Source organism: Marmota flaviventris, chromosome 6, assembly GCF_047511675.1.
Source record: "Marmota flaviventris isolate mMarFla1 chromosome 6, mMarFla1.hap1, whole genome shotgun sequence".
Lineage (NCBI taxonomy): Eukaryota > Metazoa > Chordata > Mammalia > Rodentia > Sciuridae > Marmota > Marmota flaviventris.
In genome coordinates, this window is record NC_092503.1 from 156,110,743 (window position 1) to 156,125,896 (window position 15,154).

Consider the following 15,154-nt stretch of genomic DNA (forward strand, 5'->3'; position numbering starts at 1 on the left):
GTGTTGAGAGGTCTGGTTGTTTGTTCAGTTCTTTCCCTTGGCAGGTCACTGTTTTTACTGGACAGTCCTGGGCCAGCGTGGATGTAGTAGATAACGCTCCTTCCCTGGAGACCGCTCTCCACTGAACCCCTGAAGGTGGGGCTTTGTGCTTAGGCATGTTTGCTGACCTGGTCTGAGAATCCCCGCGGCAAGTCAGGTGCTGCCCGGATCCGCCCGTCTGTCTTCCACACACCCCACTACCAACCACTTGTTCAACGGCTGTTTCTGGTTTGGGTTGGGGAAAGCACACGGACTCCGTGGTGTCCACATGTGACCTCTGTATGAGACTAACAGTGCCCTCGGTCTGTTTTCTGATCTAGAAACAGCACCACAGATGGGACAGATTGCATAGCTCATTTTGGCTCTGGTCCAAGTCTGGTCCAAGGTCAAGGGCTGCATTTGGTGATGGCCCTGGGGGCAGAGTTCCTGGCAGCACGGGTATGACATGACAAGTGACCTACCCAAGCTGGCTTTTAGAGCAGTCCACCCTGGAGGGCAGAGCCCCAGTCACGGGGTCCCCCTCCAGGCCTGCAGGGCCCTGCCTCAGTGTCCGGACTCAGTCCTCCCCCTGTGCACACGGCCCGCCTCCTGGAGCACTGGGGAGAGAACATCCCCTGTGAGCTGGAGGAGCCCTTGACAACCCGCGTCAACACCCCTTCAGTTCCAGGAACGGGTGTCGACCCGCCTTCCATTGCTGAGGCAAACACCCAAGGTAACCAACGAGAGGAAGGATCTTTGGCTCACAGTTTCAGAGGCGCCCGTCCACGGTCTGGCCTGCTACTTCTGGGCAGTGGTGAGGCCGCCATTAGGGCGGCAGTGCCCAGTGGAAGGAAGCCGTTCACCACAGTGACCAGGTGCAGAGAGGGAAAGGGGCCAGGCCCACCAGGCCCACCTCCTAAACGCCCCCCAGATAGTGCCACAGGCTGGGGACCAAGCCTTCAGCGCGTCCTCTGGGACACACACAGAAAGCACAGTTTGATCCCCAGGGAACTGCCCAGAGCTCCTAGCAGGATCGACAGTGGCCTGGGGCCCTTTGTTTGCCCACCTGCGGTACAGCACTCACTCACCATGCATGACGCACTGGGTTTGAGCCTCAGCACCACATAAAGTAGAATAAAGACACTGTGTTCACCTATAACTAAAAGATAAATATTACAAAAAAGATCTTTAAAAATTTGGGTGTACAGAGTATGACTCTATTTTATAGGAAACTCTAGAACATTCAAGCTAATCTGTATTGATTTCTGGGGGAGGGAGGGATTGCCAAGTCCGTAAGGAAACTTTCGGGAGTGGACATATCTGCTCATTGGCTGGACGGTCGTGTTGGATCCACAGGTGTGCACGTACTGCAGAACCTATCAGATCACAAGCCTTAAGTAAGCACAGGTTATTGCAGGAGTGTTATGCCTCAGTACACTGTTTTTTAAAGCCACCTTTGTTACTGATCCATGTGCAGCTTAGTATCTGCCACGGAATCTCACCACCACCCCCGGCACTGCCAGCCTTCGCCAGCAGGGGGCAGACGGCCGTCAATGGCAGCGCGGCCTCTGGCTGGGGCCCCAGCTCCTCCAGCCTGCCCCCCGGGGGTGGGAGAAGCAGGGGTCCTGCACAGCAGCCAGGGCTTTCTTGCTCTGTTTCTCTGTAGAGGGTCAGACAGTGAATATTTTAAGAGTTTGCAAACTGTTCTGCCATGACTTCTTGCCTTGTCCGTAGCACAGAGCAGCCAAAGGTTCAGGTAAGCAAATGCCGGGTGCACGTGTTCCAGTGAGGGTCTCCAGACACAACCCAGCTTCATACAGTTTGCGTGATACAAAGGATTTTTTTCCCCAACTGTTTGAAAACACAAAAACCATGCCCTTGGGCTCCCAGGATGTACAACAAGCTGCCGCCCACAGTTGCTGGATGTCCTGTCCAGGGAAGCCTGGAGCCTGAAGAAAATATATTTCCCCTAAAAATAAGGCTTACAGAAGACAGGCCCCTTTATTTAATTAGCAAGACATTTAATAGTGTTACATTAGAAGGAATATCTTGTCGATACACTGGGGAGATAATGCATTTTAAAAAACAGAGTCAAGACTTAAAACCGTCCACCACAGCTTGGTCACATAGGAAAGAGGGGCTCTCGCCCTGCCCTCCTGCCAGGGAGGCGTGTCTGTCCCCATGTGCAGTGATAACTTGTCTGACCTCACTGTGTGCTTTTAAGCAGGTTCTGTTAACATGCTTAGCCTCTTCGTGCTGTGGGAGTGAATCCTCTTCTGTGGTCCTGGGGTGAGGATTTTCTCCCTTGGTTTTGCAGTGCTGGGGATTGAGTCCACGGTCCTGTGCGTGCGAGTCGAGCTGCACCCCCAGCCCTTCTCTTTATTAAACCTAATGCAGCGACTCATGAGCGTGTCACCCTGCGAGCCCTGCAGCCGCTCTCTCCCCGCTTGCCCACAGCTCCTACGGTGCTCTGCCTCCTGGGGACCCTCGTGACGAGCAGCAGGAGACGGCGTGCAGGGAGGGGGTCGTCCCACCTGGTGCTGTCTCCTCTATGAGGGATGACAGGGACCCGCTTTCTGGTCACTTCGGTGATGTTTACTTTGGTTTCCAAGTATCTTTCCAAGATTCCAAGAATCTTTTGGGTTCAAGATTCTTCTGTGGTAGAAGGGTCCCAGAGGCCGGGCTGAGATGGCCAGGACAGAAGGGGGTGGAAGCAGCAATGCAAGCCCCAGGGAGCAGTGGCCCCGCAAAGCTCCCGCAGGAGGGCTGGGTGGGCCAGCTGTCCCTTGGCTGTTGTCCTTGGACAAGCCCTTGATAGGACAAGGGCTTCCCATCAGTCCTAGGAGGACTTTCAGGAGGCCCAAAGGGTCCCCAGAATTTGCCCTGCAAGGCAGGACTTCTCAGTGTAGTGGAAGGTGGGCCTTGGTGTTCAGTTCCTGACCCACCACTTAATCGACTGTGGCTTTGGGCAAGACCCAGAAACGAACTTCCTGGCCTTCAAAGGGCTATCTGAACACGAGAACAGCACTGTCTCCTTCTAGGTTGGCAGCAGGGGTCCACTGAGTACATGGACATGTGTGTCATGACACAGCAAAGGCCCCTCCCTCCGCCTGACCACACTCTGTGACATCGCACTTGGACTGATGTCTCCTATGCCAGTAATTTCCAATTATGCATAAGATTAACTTAACCTGGTCACTGGGTAGGGCAGATCTAAGTTTATGATGCTGAATACTGGTGTAAAAAGCATCACATTTTCCTTATAATACTACAGATGGTATTGAACCTGCTAGTTATACAGAAAATATGAACATAAGAAATCACCACACCAAGAAATTACTGTAAAGATAAAATTACACTTCTGTACATTTTAGTTCTATTCTGCATGAAGTGTAACACAGGAGTCCCCTCTCACCCATGGTTTCACTTTCTGAGGTCAAATGCAGTCTGGAAATATTGAATAAAAAAAATTCAGAACTAAGCAATTCACACTTTTGAGTAGCATGGTGAAATGGCATGCTGCTGCACTCCATCCAGCCTGGAAGTGAACCCCCCAGTGTCCACTGGGTCCATGCAGTATATGCTACCTGCCCATTAGTCACTGGGTAGCAGCCAACGCCAGTTGTCACAGCATCTCATTATGTATGTTAAGGTAACCCCTAGTTTAACTTAACAATGGCCCCAAGGCACAAGAATAGTGAGGCTGGCAATTTGTATATGCTAATAGAACCCACAAAATGCTTCCTTCAAGTAAAAAGTGAAAGTTCTTGACTTAGAAGGAAAAAAAAAAAAAAGCCCCATGCTGAGGCCACTGAGCGCTATGTCCAGGACAACCACGTCCCTGAAGCTGTGAAGAGGGCAGAGAGCTTGTGTGGTTTTGCCATCACACCTCGACCTGCAGAAGCCATGACCACCAAGTGTCAGTGCTCCATGAGGTGGAAAGGGTTAGATGGCGTGTGCGGCCACGGCAGGACTGGACACCGCGCACTCCTGCCTGAGGGTTTCAGAGGCCCTGCTTCTCCTCGGGGTGGACAGAGGCATCCCCACCTGCCGCAGGCCAGAGCCTGAGCCACAGGGTGGTGCTGGCTGTCACACTGTGCCACACCCTGTGCCTCCCCCCACTCCACAGACCTGCCAACGCCCCCGCCAGCCCCAGCCCAGGACCACAGGTGCTAGGGGACCTCGAGGCCACAGCCAACTCTAGGTCACGCTCTGGGTGCTGCTCTGTGGGAGGAAATGGCTGCTTAGATAAGATCAATTGGGTCCAAAAACTATTTAACAAGTATCACTTTTAAGCATATGAAGTGGATATAGGTCCGGTTATTATGGAAAGTGCCTCAGGGGCCCAGATCCTCAGCACCCTGCCACCTGCATGAAGACTGACCGGATTTCAGGACCTTGGCTCACGGGTCACGGAGCGGTTACCGCCATCTGGGGCAGTCCAAATGCCCGGCCCACGGTGAGACTCAATGTTCAGTGAATTGGTGATTCCACTGTGGTGGGTGGCTATGGACAGGTGAGAGAGGCTCAGCGTCGGCTCTCTCTCAGAGAAGGAAGAGACGATGTCCGGCCTCCCCTTTCCCTTTCCTCAGCTCCTGAGCTTCTGCCAGCCACCGAACGCTCTCTAAGGTTCTACAGACACACACAGGTGTGAAGCTTCACCTGGACATGAGCATCAGCACAGGGCCAGCTTTGGAAACACACAACTCTCGCCCGCGCGTAGCCTGGGAATTCACCCGGCCTTCAGGCCCGCTAACGAGCCTCCCGGTCAGAAGAGCAAGGTTCCATTTTCAACCCCAAGAAACCCGGCCTCTTCCTACAGAAGCCCACCAGGCCCCTGGGAGAGGCGTCAGTGTGCAGGGCGAGTGGGCTTCCTGTTCCAGGCCACAGTTGTCCTGCACACAGGGTCCCACGGGGTCCTCCATCTCCGGCTGCTGCACTATCTGTCCTTGGAGCAGTAGCTGAAGGAAGCCCCGTTCCTGACGGAGCCGGTCCTGGATGCCCGGGGATGCCCTCTCTCCATCCCTTCCCGGCTGAAGACGGTGTCCTGCTCACTGTCAAACTCGGACTCGGACACCATCAGGCTGGAGTTGTGCTCCGTGCTCCGGTGCTTGATGCCTAGGGAGAAGCAGCAGAGGCTCAGGGAGCAGCACCCCTCCTAGGAGGAGCCCTGTTCTTCACATTCAGCTCCACTATTCTGGGTGCAGGCTCAGGAGGAGCGTAGATGTGTCCCCTGAACCTGCAGCCGAGCAAGTGGCTTGGGGTTCCTAGTGATCAGCAATAGGGACCTTGCTGTCACACCTGAACTTGAGCCCCAGCTTTGGCAACTCCCAGCTGTGTGACCCTGGGCAAGGTACCCAGGCTCTCTGGGCTTTCATTCTCCTCATCTATCAATTGGGTTTATGGTGAGGATCAAGTGAGATAGTGCTGTGAATGTCTAGGCCCAGCATTCCCATTCCGCAGAGTGAGCACTCAGTGAGAGCCGTCACGATGACTGTATAAGTTCAACAGATTTGAGTTCTTGGGGTTAACATAGGGGCAGAACAGGAAGGAGAGTGATCCCTGCTCTCAGAGAACGAACAGACATAGACAGGTGAGCAGACAGCGCGACAGGCGAGAAATAAACACCGACCTGAATCTAGAGGAGTGGCCCCCACCCCACCCCCGACTGCTCCGGGGCCTTCCATGTAGCCTGGGAGCTGGGCAAGAGGAGGATCTGGCTGGGGAGACAGAGCAGGGGCATGGACTACGGGCAGCACCCAGGACCAGACCGCGGCCAACGATTCACACAGGAAATAGCGAGTGGGAGCCGGGGCCTCCCAGAGAAGCACCGAGTCAGGGCAGGATGTGGAGTCCGGCCTCACCCCACAGCACAGGCAGACAGTGGCAAAGACACAGGCTGCGGGACAGAGGAAGAGGCCCCGGGAGACTGCAGACCAGGCTGCTGTGATCTCCACGCTACGTCCCCTCGAAACGCTCTACCCCCAAGGAGAAGGCCCTGAGAGGCAGTGCCTTGGGACGTGACAGATGGGGTCACAGTCACAATCAAGGAGGCACTGGAGAGCTCCCCTGGCACCCCCCACCCCCCCACACACACACACACGGTGCAAGGCTACGGGGAGGGGAGAGGGTGCCTTCCGGAGGAGCTGGCCCTCACCGGCACCGAAGGTGCTGCCCACGTGCAGGAGGAACTGTGGTCTAGGGACATGTGGATGGATGAGAACTACGGGTCAGGTGCGCGGCAAGCACCCAGCACGGTTCGGCCCTTGTCATTACACAGTTCAGAGGTGAGACCGTGAGGATCCCAACGAGGGTGGAGGAGACAGCGGTGTGGAGACAGCAGGAGACTGGCAGCTGGGGCTGGGGACCAGGTGAGCTCCAATGACTGAGTCCTGCACCTGGGTAAGAAGGGCCCCAGGAGGACAGAGACATCAGGGGGTGGGCGTGTTCCAAGTGGGACGGGGTGACCTCATGCAGCCAGAGGACCCTGAGCTCTTAGGTGTAGTCACTTTGGAGCACCTCCAACGTCAACTATGTAATGTAAACAGTGGGCACTCAGTGAATGCACACTACTCTGTACTTGCAGTGAAGCTCCTGCTGCCAAAGCCTCTGACTACACTCGGTGTACCAGGCAGTCCTGGCCTCTGCCCTAAGGCTTCCTCCGGCGCCCACAGGACTCCCAGCACCGCAGGGTCTGACCCGCACTCAGGCTGAGCTCCTGTAAAGGTAGGTGAAGGTTCACTTCCCTCCCTCCCCAGGGAACCCGGGGACTGTGCAGGGGGCAGGCACTCAGCACCGAGAGTGGGCAGCGTTTTGCATTTCTTGACCTTGAAAGTGAGTATGTCCCTGTGTGAGCAAGAATTTAGCTGCAAAGCCAGCGTCATGGCAGATCCACAGACGCCCGGCTGAGCAGCCGCAGAGGCCAGAGAGGACACATGAAGCAGGCCGCAGTGAATACTGAGCTCCCAAAGCCAACTGAGGCGGGCAGGAGAGGCCCACGCGCAGGGCGCCCTGAGTGGAGCTAGTGCAGCTGCCGGAGAGTGCAGGCTAGTGAGGTCTAAGTGTCCTTTTGCTGCATTTCTGGTCTGGCAGGCCGACAGTGATGAGCGTTCACACAGGAGCTGGGGACACTGTGTCGTGCGCCCTGCCACCCTGCCACCACAGGGAACAGAGCCAGGCACTGGGTGCCAAGGAGTCTTGCCCTGGGGTCACTGGGCAGAGCTAACTGATGACAGACACTTCACATCCCTCACCATCGAGGCCTCAGGCTCTCTGCCAAGATGGCACTACTCTAAGACCACAGTGTTCCCGTTGGCAGGTCCCCAGGACCGAGGCGCTGGCTGTCATCGCAGGCTGCGTCCCACTCTTCCTACCTAACTGAGCGCGGACTCGGCTTACTCCTCCCCTAAGCCCAGTGTCCCTCCCTGGCAGACACCCTGGCGAGGCGGCTTCTTACTGTATCTGGGCCTCAGCTCCATTCTCTCCTGTTCGTCCATGTTGTCCAGGATGGTGTACTTCGTTTTCTTCCTGATTTTAGTCCTTTTTTGTCTGAAAGGAACAATGAAAAGTTCAACCCAGATGGGTCACTGGGACCCAGGGTTGGGGACACTGAGGAGAAGACACTGAGGAGGTGTTTGGCCTCTGGTGTGTAGGAGTTGACACTTCAGCTCCTCACTGTGAGACCCAGGTGGGGCCGGAGCCCAGCAGGGCTGGCACGTGCCTTCCAGAAGCCCCCTGCAGAGAGCAGCAGGAGAATGGGCCAGGAGTGGGACAGCCATGGCCCTGGGCCTCTAGCCAAGGGCTCTGAGGGATGGAGCCCCGAGAGCGGCCCCCAGAACCATGTGTGCAGGGGGCTTTTCCTTACTGAGGAAAGAAGACTGGTAAGCAAGCTTCCCCCAAAGCCTCAGCACCCCGGAATGTCAAAGATGCAGGAATCAAACTGGCAATCAGAGAAGGAAAGACAGCAGAGATTATACTACAGGACGTTCCCAAGTTCAGTTGCTGCTTTAGCAACGAGTCAGACATCCACTCTGTATCACAGCACGTGACAACCAGGCTGGCCCTGTGTACCTCATCCCATGCTGCAGAAGACAGTTTGAAAACACATCAAAACCATGCTAAGGTAGGTAAAGAACAAAGAGTGATCCCAATTTTCTGATCTCGAAGTGAATAAGAGATGGGCCTCTCACCCTCAGGCTAGAACCTCCTAGCTCTGGCTTTGAGAACTCTCCTAGACTTCGGTGCCTCCATGTTCTGACCTGTAAAATGGGGGCAAGGATGGTCCCTTTCTTCTCTGGTTGCTGGGAGCACTACACGAGATGACACGAGATGACACGAGACAGGCCTTGGCCATGTCACCACCCCTCCCCGTCTGCTGGGTATGTAGGACCCAAAGCTGCGGGCCACAAGCAGCAGGGGACCCCGTCCCAGGTGGCAGCAGGAAAACCTGATGGACCTAAGCCTCTCCCTGGGGCCTGTGCTTGGCTCTCCTTCACCACCCACCATGGGACCATGAGCACAAGTAAAGCTTGAGTAGAAGTGACTTCTGAAAAGAAACTGTTAGTTTTAGTACACCTACATTTTTTTTTTTTTTGGTACTAAGGATTGAAATCAGGGGTTCTCAACCACTGAGTCACATCCGCAGCACTATTTTGAATTTTATTTAGAGAGAGAGTTTCACTGAGTTGCTTAGAGCCTCGCTAGGTTGATGAGACTGACTTTGAACCTGTGATCCTCCTGTCTCAGCCTCCCCAACCACTGGGATCACAGGCGTGCGCCCACCTTAGCTCACCTACTCTTTATTACATCTTTGGAGCACATTTTTAGAGACTCATAGAAAAATGGACCCTTGCTGGCTCCTAAGGACTAGATAACCACTTCCCCCTAGTCTCACAGAGGGCCGAGTGCGGGGTTCCGGGAGGTTCAGACAACAAGGCAGCCAAGGGGCTTCTGGGCACCCCATGGAGAGAAAAAAGAAAAACCAACACAGGTTCTCTTTGGTGATATTAGACTAAAAGAGATTCGGGCCCAACTTGGTGGTGCACACCTATAATCCCAGCAACTTGGGAGGCTGAGGCAGGAGGATAGAAAGTTCAAGGTCATCAGCAACTTAGCAAGGCCCTCCCTCAAGATAAAAAATAAAGAGGGTGGGGATGTGGCTCAGCGGTAAAGCGCCCTGGGTTCAATCTCTAATACCTAAAAATAAAAGGGATTCATACAGATCAGGATGTTGTTTCATGCAATAAAAACTGAAGTCTTCTTCTGGAAGTCTGTACCAGTATTCTTGTAGAACTCTTTTCTCCACTGAGACCTCTAAGGCCACCAAGGTTGTGCTCTGGGGAAGTGACATGAGCTAGCGAGGATAACACTGGATTTGATGGAGAACTTGGACCCTCCTGGAAAGTGAGAGCCTTCAGAAGGAGAAGCAGCCTCCAGTATTAATCCACTTCTGCAGGCTCCTGCACCGTGGGCCAGATGTGCATCGAATTCTTGGACTAGCTTGTCTTCATAAAAGCGACCATCAGACAGGTCAGCAACTTAAGAAACCCCAGCAAGCCACACCACGGCAAGACACGGTGCCCAGGGAGGCACCTTGGTTCGAGTGGACAGGCGCACCAGCACGTACCTGTGACAGCAGCAGATGCACAGCCACGTCACGCCTCCTGCCAGCACTAGGAGAGCGCAAGCCAGCCCCGTCACATAGAATATGCTCCACTCTGGAAAACGAGAGAGCCAGGGTGGGCGCTGTGGGCTGTTTGCACACAGCACCGCGGGGGATTCGCAGTGATTTCTGGGGCAGCGCAGAGCAACAAGGCTGAACGTCAGTAATCAACACCCAGGACGGCCCTGTTCCACCCATTGGTCCAGGGACTCATGGAGCACGTACTTCATGCTGACTAGAGAACCAAGTAACCTAAAATAACCAAATCAGCCCATTAAGTAGCATAATGTCCCTTCCACACACACTGTGGCCCATCAGCCGAGTCCCTCCAGAACCCCAAGATCACGACCCTCCCCCAAAATGGTCCTGGCGTGGTGTTAATGAAGCCAAGTGCCCGTGGATGAAGACACCTTTCAGCCCCGTCTTCCCTCCTCCTGTGCCCTCGCTCGTCAAGGGCTCTGCCGAGCAGCTGAGGACCAGAGGAGCCACGGGAGCCAAAGCCGAGCTGGGTTAAAGCTCTTGGGGTGAAGGTCACACGCTCTCCCTGGAATCCTGGCCCAGGTGGCGGCTCTGCATGCTTGAGCCATACGAGGCAGGATGTGATCTGGCAGTCAGCTCCGACCATTCTTTCTGCCAATCATTCCCATCAAAACCACAAATCTACTCCTAGAGGACGAGCAGTGATCGGATACGGTTTTCTCCCCAGAGCAGATGGAGGGGCCCAGCCCGGCCTGCTGAGGCCCTGGCTTCCACTGTTGGTGCCTGCCTGGAGGACAGCCCGGAGGAGTGGGCTGGGTCTCCATACTGGTCCAATTCAGGCAGGTCCCCCTGAGCTGGAGCCAAGGGAGGTGCAATCTGGAAACGTGGCCTGTGGCCACAGCAGCCCCCTCTCAGAGCTGCCGGCCAGGGTTGGCAAGCAGGCTCTGCCGCAGAGCACTCCTCCCGGGGAGGTTTTATGCATAAGCCAGAAGGCAGTCCTGGGGAGGACTCTGGGATAGGACGATGGCCCTGCAGCTCCTTGCCACGGCCACTTCGACGCCAGGACTCACCACAGTTGCTCTCCCCATCGCGGACATAGCGCTGGATCAGGTTCTCCATCCACAGCTGGGAGCAGACGCAGCGCTTGGTGATGGGGTCGCAGCGGCCGTGGCCAGAACACTCCAGAAGGCAGCCTGCAAGGGGCAGGGAGCTGAGGGCCGCAGGGAAGGGCCTGGCTTCCCTGCTCCGCACCCAGCAGCAAGGCCCTGAGCACTTGTGTGGTGTTGGACCGAGGACCTGCGACCTCCTCATCAGGAAGCAAATGGCAGAGAAGCCACACCATACAGCAAACGCCTTCAAACCCAGCAAACACGTGCCACCTCTGGCCCAGGAAAGCGGATTCTGAGAATGCACCCAGTGAGACTGACTGGGAATGTGCACAGAGCTCTTGTGTGAATGTCACAGAGCTCCTTGGATACAATATCTGCATTGTAACATTACTGAAAATCAATCCTAAAGTCCGTGGATACAGGGCGGGTCACATGACTGCAGATCATGCCCAGGGAGGCACACCACACAGCCACCAGCATCTCCCTAACGGGAAGCTTAAAGGAGTTAGTTGAGAAAATGATCATATATGAAGTTAAAAGCAGTTAAAATAGACGACAGGGGCTAGGGGTGCGGCTCATGGTGCGGCTCGTGGTAGAGCGCTGCCTAGCGTGAGTGAGGCCCAGGTTCAATCCCCAGGTCTCAAAAAAAGACAGACATCAAATCATCCTGATTGTATTACATGTTCACAGAGATGGAGCAACTGGAGAGAAATACCAGAATATTAATGAGTCATCTCTGAGTGGTGTGAATTCTAGGCTTCACCATCTGGAAGATTCTTTCCTCCTCGGTATCTTCTGGATAGTCCAGATTTCCCACAACTATAAATATTACTTTTGTAGCCAGAAAAAAAGATTTTTTACATCAAGTTACTCTACATTATAATGGAAAAAGTCAATAATATTTTATCGGAGAATTTGTTGGAAATAAATTTATTGGAATTAAATTTTGTTGCCCAAATGTTATCATGTCCCTTGTGACCCTCACAGAAATGACCACTTCAGCGTGATGTGCATTCATATTGCTCATGAGATGAAGACAGGACTGTGGACTGTGGACCAGTGGGTGTCCTGGAGGGTGGCCAGCAGGCCCTGAGAGCAGGGTCCACGTGGGAGGCACATTGAAGCTGTGTCGCGGGCAGGCACAGTGGCACATGCCTGCATCCTGACACTTGGGAGACGGAGGCAAGGGGACAGTGTGAGCCCCGGAGTTTAAGACCAGCCTGGACAACACAGAGGACCCTGTCTCCAAAAAAAAAAAAAAAAAAAAACAGAGAGAGACCCTGCCTGTTGTTGCTCTCTGTCTCCTTCTAAGACACGGCTGTGGGCAAATGTGTGCTGCAGGAAACACCCCTGAGAAGTAAGTGCAGAACAAGTCCCTGGGTGTCCCCATCCACTCCTCTCCCTGTGCCTGCAAGCCATATCGTATCCACCACCGGCAAGTCTGATTCTTTTAGAAGATTCCAGAACGCAACATACCTGCTGTGTCCACCCTCAAGACCTTGAAAAGCAAGAAGTCGGCCCTCTCCCGTGACAGCCGCCTGTGCAGGGCTCGGGCCACGTCGGCGGCTCTGAGGACCTGGGCGGGAGGCCCGCTCTGCACATAGAACACGAGCATGGTGCTGCAGAGGAGACACGGGAGCACAGCCACACGTACGTGTCAGGCAGGGCCACGGGGCACGGCCAGCCTGGCCACCGGCCTGTGCTGTCGGGAGCTGGGCGGAGAGGCAGGCTCGCCTGTGGCCAGGAATTGCTTCTCTTCATAAATAAAGGCCCTTAGGTCTCCAAGCACAGCTGAGAGAGGCCTCACAGGGGAGCCCGATGCACAGGTGCAAGCAGACACAGCACACGCGAGGAGACGGCCTTCTCCCCTCCTTTGTTTCTGGTGCTGGATTGAACCCTGGCCCTTGCACATGCGAAGCACATGCTCTACCCCTAAGCTAAACCCCATCCCTCTAAAGCACAACTGCAATGGCTTCCAGTACATTCACGGACTGGCACCGCCATCACCGCCGTCTAACCCAGAACAGGCTCTTCACCCTAAGAAGGTAACCCAGACCATTAGCATATTTCCCCTCTCCTCCTCCCCCACTCTGAAAACCACTGGTCCGCCTTTCTCTTTATAAGGGATTTGAGTACTCTGGACACTTGGTGTAAATGGACTCACACGATGCAGTGATCCTCTGCGTCTGGCTGTTTACTTAGCACAGTGTTTTCAAAGTTCGCCGCCTTGCAGCATCTGCCGTGCGGCTCGATCGCTGTTTTATCCACTCCTCAGCTGGTGAACGTTCAGGTTTCTCCACTTTTTCTCTACTGTGACTAGGTGCTATGCACATTCATACACAGGTTTTTGTCTCTCCTGGGTGTACACCTGTGAGTGGAGTCGTCGGGTCGATGGCAGCTCTGATTGGCCTCCTTAGGAACACCAGACCTTCCACAGGGCTGTGCCATGCAGATGTTCCAGGGTACCCAAGTCCTTGCCAGCACCTGCCCTGCCCTGGTCGGCCAATGGGTGCTGAGTGGTGTCAAGGTGGGGTTTTAATTTGCATTTCCTTAGTGGCGCATGAGGAAGAGCATCTTTTCACATGCTAATGGGCCACTTGCACATCTTTAGAGAAATAACTATTCAGATCTGTTAGTTTTCCAGGAATGTTGTTAAAAAAAAAAAAAAATACAACAAATTTGTCTGTATTTCTTGTCCCCTCTGTCCTGTGGCGTTCCCTGTGTACCCTGTGTACCCGTGTCTCCACTCTTCTCACGAGGACACCAGGCACATGGATTGAGAGCCACCTATCCTAATCCTACCTAATCTTAAATTAACTACATACTTCTGCAACAACTCAGTTTCCCACTGAGCTGGTATACCAGGGTCAGCACTTGGCTAAACCATGTTGGGGACACAGTTCTACCACAAGTGTTTCTTTTGCGGGCACTGGGCTTCCAGTGAGTGGGCTCTCTCATCCAGCGAGGAGGTCCACGGAACATGGTAGAGGAGAGTGTGGCTGTGGAGTCGCTAATCAAGACCTTGGGAGACCAAGCAGGAAGCAGGTCTGATTTTATTGCACAGTTACCATGTACATAGACTCAGGCAGCAGCCAAGCAGATTACAGGCAGTCACCAGTGCAATGTCTGCTAACTAGCCCTGCAGCGGCCAATAGAAGAGTGGACCATGGAGCAAGCTCAGGGACGGCCACACATGGCCTCACGCCCAGGGTGTGCCTACGGGGTAAGCGGCCTGCCGCTCATACGCTCTCTCTCTGTGCCTAGTATGAGGGCAGGGCCTGCCACTCAGACGCCCTTAATGTATGCCATGGATGAAGTACACCATGTACTTGTCCCCACATTCCAGCGCCTGCGGCTGTGGCTGGGCTTTGCGCTCTGTGCCCTCGCGTGGCCTGTCACAGGCTGGCCCTTGAGCATGGAAGCAGCCGTGATCCCCGGGCGGGGCACACTGGTCCTGGCCTATCTTCTCACCAGGGGCTGGGTTCAGTTTGGCAGTATTTTGTCACCAGTTTGTGCTTCTGCACTGGAAGGGCGGTCGGCCTACAGTTTTCTTTCCTTGTGGTGTCCTTTTCTGATTGAGGATTGGGGGAGAGCTGGCCTCACAGCACCATTGGGAAATGTTCCCCAGCTTCTATTTTGGGGGAATCTTGTGAAGTGCTATGTTAACCCTTTAAACATTTTGCAGGGTTCGCTGGGAAAGCCGTCTGGTCCTGGGACATTTGGGGACCTTTGTTACTCTTCAGTCTCCACCTGTTGCACGTGGGTCTACGTAGACTTGTCATTTCTTGTCAGTAAGTTTTTTTGCTGTTTATGTCCTTCTAGGGGTTTCCAGTTTCACAAGGTTCTCTGGTGGGCTGAGGAGCGTTCAGAGCATCTCTGTAAAGTCCTTTCCATTTCTGTAAGGTTGTCCCCTCCTTTATTCCGGCTTCAACAATTTGAGCCTTCTCTGGGTTTTTTCTTGGTCAATCTTTATAAACTTTGTTGACTGGCCAAAGGAACAACTTTTGGTTTTGTTGATTTTCAGAAAAGTCTGTGACTCAGTATTTTTTGGTCTTTTTTAAGTAAGAGAAATGTATGCTGTGTTTTAGAAAGAGTTCTGTAAAAAGTAACTAGAGGGCTGGGCCTGGCACCCCATGCCTGTAATCCCAGCGACTTGGTGGGGGTGCAGGGGGGCTGTGGCAGGAGGATCTCAAGTTCAAAGCCAGCCTCATCCATTCAGCAAGGCCCTAAGCAACTTATAATGAGACCCTGTCTCAAAATTAAAAAATGTAAGAAGGCATGGGAGTGCTGGGGATGTGGCTTCGTGGTAAAGAGCCCCTGGCTAAATTCCCAATGCCAAACATCCATCCACACCTACACACAGGACTGGGGAGGAGCTCGGGGCAGA

The 15,154-nt window shown here is 54.1% G+C and overlaps 1 protein-coding gene across 1 annotated transcript in view; it reads right to left on the bottom strand.

Moving 5' to 3' along the window:
- Positions 1–3,354: 3,354 nt before the first annotated feature.
- Kiaa0319 (KIAA0319 ortholog) overlaps positions 3,355–15,154 on the bottom strand; it is a 43,412-nt gene continuing 31,612 nt past the window's right edge. Inside the window, exons 17-21 of the mRNA XM_071613723.1 lie at positions 12,244–12,386; positions 10,729–10,851; positions 9,644–9,734; positions 7,475–7,566; positions 3,355–5,136 (exon numbers count right to left, since the gene is read on the bottom strand). Coding sequence (XP_071469824.1) covers positions 4,958–5,136; positions 7,475–7,566; positions 9,644–9,734; positions 10,729–10,851; positions 12,244–12,386 — 628 coding nt within the window. The 3' untranslated portion in view covers positions 3,355–4,957. The remainder of the gene's footprint in view (positions 5,137–7,474; positions 7,567–9,643; positions 9,735–10,728; positions 10,852–12,243; positions 12,387–15,154) is intronic.